Raw genomic sequence first — 2,593 nt, 5'->3', positions numbered from 1 at the left:
TCTCCAGTATGGATTTTCTTATGCTGAGTAAGATTTGAACGTTCAGTAAAGGCTTTGCCGCATTCAGTACATTTGTAAGGTTTCTCTCCAGTATGAGTTCTCTGATGACCCCAAAGGTGTGAACGTTTGATAAAAGCTTTATCACATTTATTACATTTGTAAGGTTTTTCTCCAGTGTGAATTCTCTGATGTTCCACAAGACTTGAACTTTGGATAAAAGCCTTGCCACACACATGACATTTGTGTGGTTTCTCTCCAGGATGTATATTCTGATGTCTAGTGAGATGTGAGCACTGCTTAAAAGCTTTGCCACACTCATTACATATGTAAGGCTTCTCTCCAGTATGGATTCTCTTATGTTGGGTAAGGCTGGAACGCTCAGCAAAGGCTTTGTCACATTCACTACATTTGTAAGGCTTCTCTCCAGTATGAATTCTTTCATGACCCCAAAGGTGTGAACGCTGGATAAATGCCTTACCACATTCATTACATTTGTAAGGTTTCTCTCCAGTATGCATTCTCTGATGACTTGCAAGATTTGAATTTTGACTACAGACCTTGCCACATATATTACATTGATATGGTTTCTCTCCTGTATGGACTCTCTGATGCCTAGTGAGGTTTGAACACTGGTTAAAGGCTTTGCCACACTCCTTACATTTGTAAGGTCTCTGTCCAGAATGAATTCTCTGATGATTAGTGAGGTTCGAACTTTTGCTAAAAGCCTTTCCACAGTCATTACATTTGTATGATTTTTCTCTAATGTGTGTTCTCCCATACTGTGTATGTAACAAAGGGTATTTCAAAATCTTCCTATATTTATTACAAATGTTTTTGACACAAGGAGGAAGTGGTGAAACTGAGGAACTATTGATAGACTTCTCCACTGGATTACATTCATACATTTTCTCCCCAGTTTGAAATCTCTGTCGTTCAGTCAGCTGTGCCTGTAAGCTTAATCCAATTCTATTTTCAAAACATTTCACGTATTTGTTTCCAGCATACCTTATGTTATTTTTCAGTTTTAACAAATTCCTTATAAATGGCGTGTCATGTATGAAATATTGGTATGCACTATCTCTTATAGAAACACTCTGCTTTAAAGAGAAATGTATTGAGGATTTATTATGTTGTTGATCTTTTCTGGGAGTGAGATTTTTGTTAGAGGTCAAAGGCGTTCCTTTGTAATTTTTTGCATCATAGTCCCACAGGCTGTCAAACTTAGGCATATTTTCCCAGACTTCCTTGAGGTCAAAATTGTTGATGCCATGGCTTTCCTTTCTTTCTAATATCACCAGATGGTATAATTCCTCTTTATTGTTTTCCTTTGGTGATAATCCCTTGCTTGTAAATCCAAAAGAAATATCTGAAAGATATAAAAATCCACAGGCTTTCCATCAAATAGAGGTGCAAGGTAAATATTTTATTAAAATACATAATATTACAAGAAAACTAAGATTTACAACGAACAGAGTTATGAAGCTTCTCAATCGTCTTTAAACGTTTAAGAACACAAAGGGACTAGCTGTCCTCAGTAAAGTAACATAGTAACAAAACATGCAACAAATTACTTTAAGCACAGTTTAAAATACCCTATAGCTGAAACACTCATACTATGTAAATCCACATAAACCCTGAGAGAAGAGGTATTTTTCCACCACCACTCCAAGGAACACGTAAACTGGCATAGCTATATTGTAGTCTCATATTAGAAGATAAATAAATAGTAATGCATTATTTAGTACATAATTATTACACACAAATAAAAGGTAAGGCACAGCTCAAACTTATCTAATAAAAATATTTTAAAATGGCAATTCATAATTGCAAAAAAACACTGCAAGGAAAAATTAGGAAGAGTTTAATAAAATTTTGAATATTTACAAATTGCAAATATGAATACTTGTTATAAAACTACTATACCCATGTAGCATTAACAAAATTTGTGCATGGTGGTTATATTGCATAATATATACTGAAAAACCATCATCTGTAAATCATCATAAAAACAAATAAAGGCCAGGCGCAGTGGCTCACGCCTGTAATCCCACCACTTTGGGAGGCCAAGACAGGCAGATCATGAGGTCAGGAGATCGAGACCATCCTGGCTAACACGATGAAACCCCGTCTCTACTAAAAAAATACAAAAAATTAGCCAGGCGTGGTGGCGGGCGCCTGTAGTCCCAGCTACTTGGGAGGCTGAGGCGGGAGAATGGCATGAACCCGGGAGGCGGAGCTTGCAGTGAGCCGAGATCAGGCCACTGCACTCCAGCCTGGGCAACAGAGCAAGACTCTGTCTCAAAAAAAACAAACAAACAAAAACAAAACACTTTTTAGTAACCTGTGAAAATCTAACAGGCAAGTTAATAACCACAATTACACACAATTGTCAGTGAAATTCTAAAGAATTATTGCTTATGACCTACAGAAAAAACAGAAGGAACACACAACAGGAAAAATAGTATGTTGAGAATCACTAAATTTTGAAATATCAGCTTCAGGTAAATGCACATTATAATAAAGATGAAGAATTAGGAGGGGAGTCTGAAATAATTTCACGCCTGCAGTTATATCATAGCAGTATACAGAGAAA

General features: G+C 36.5%; 1 protein-coding gene across 1 annotated transcript; it reads right to left on the bottom strand.

The window, feature by feature from the left end:
• Window positions 1-2: 2 nt before the first annotated feature.
• Window positions 3-905, bottom strand: ZNF677 (zinc finger protein 677; the record flags this gene model as incomplete). Its single annotated transcript, XM_011980182.1, has 1 exon — window positions 3-905. A coding segment is annotated over exon 1 (903 nt), but the record flags the coding sequence as incomplete, so codon positions are not given.
• Window positions 906-2,593: the final 1,688 nt, after the last annotated feature.

The sequence above is a fragment of the Mandrillus leucophaeus genome, unplaced genomic scaffold, assembly GCF_000951045.1.
Source record: "Mandrillus leucophaeus isolate KB7577 unplaced genomic scaffold, Mleu.le_1.0 Scaffold104, whole genome shotgun sequence".
NCBI lineage: Eukaryota > Metazoa > Chordata > Mammalia > Primates > Cercopithecidae > Mandrillus > Mandrillus leucophaeus.
Note: the sequence above shows the minus strand (reverse complement) of the source record. Positions and strands in the feature narration are given on the sequence as shown.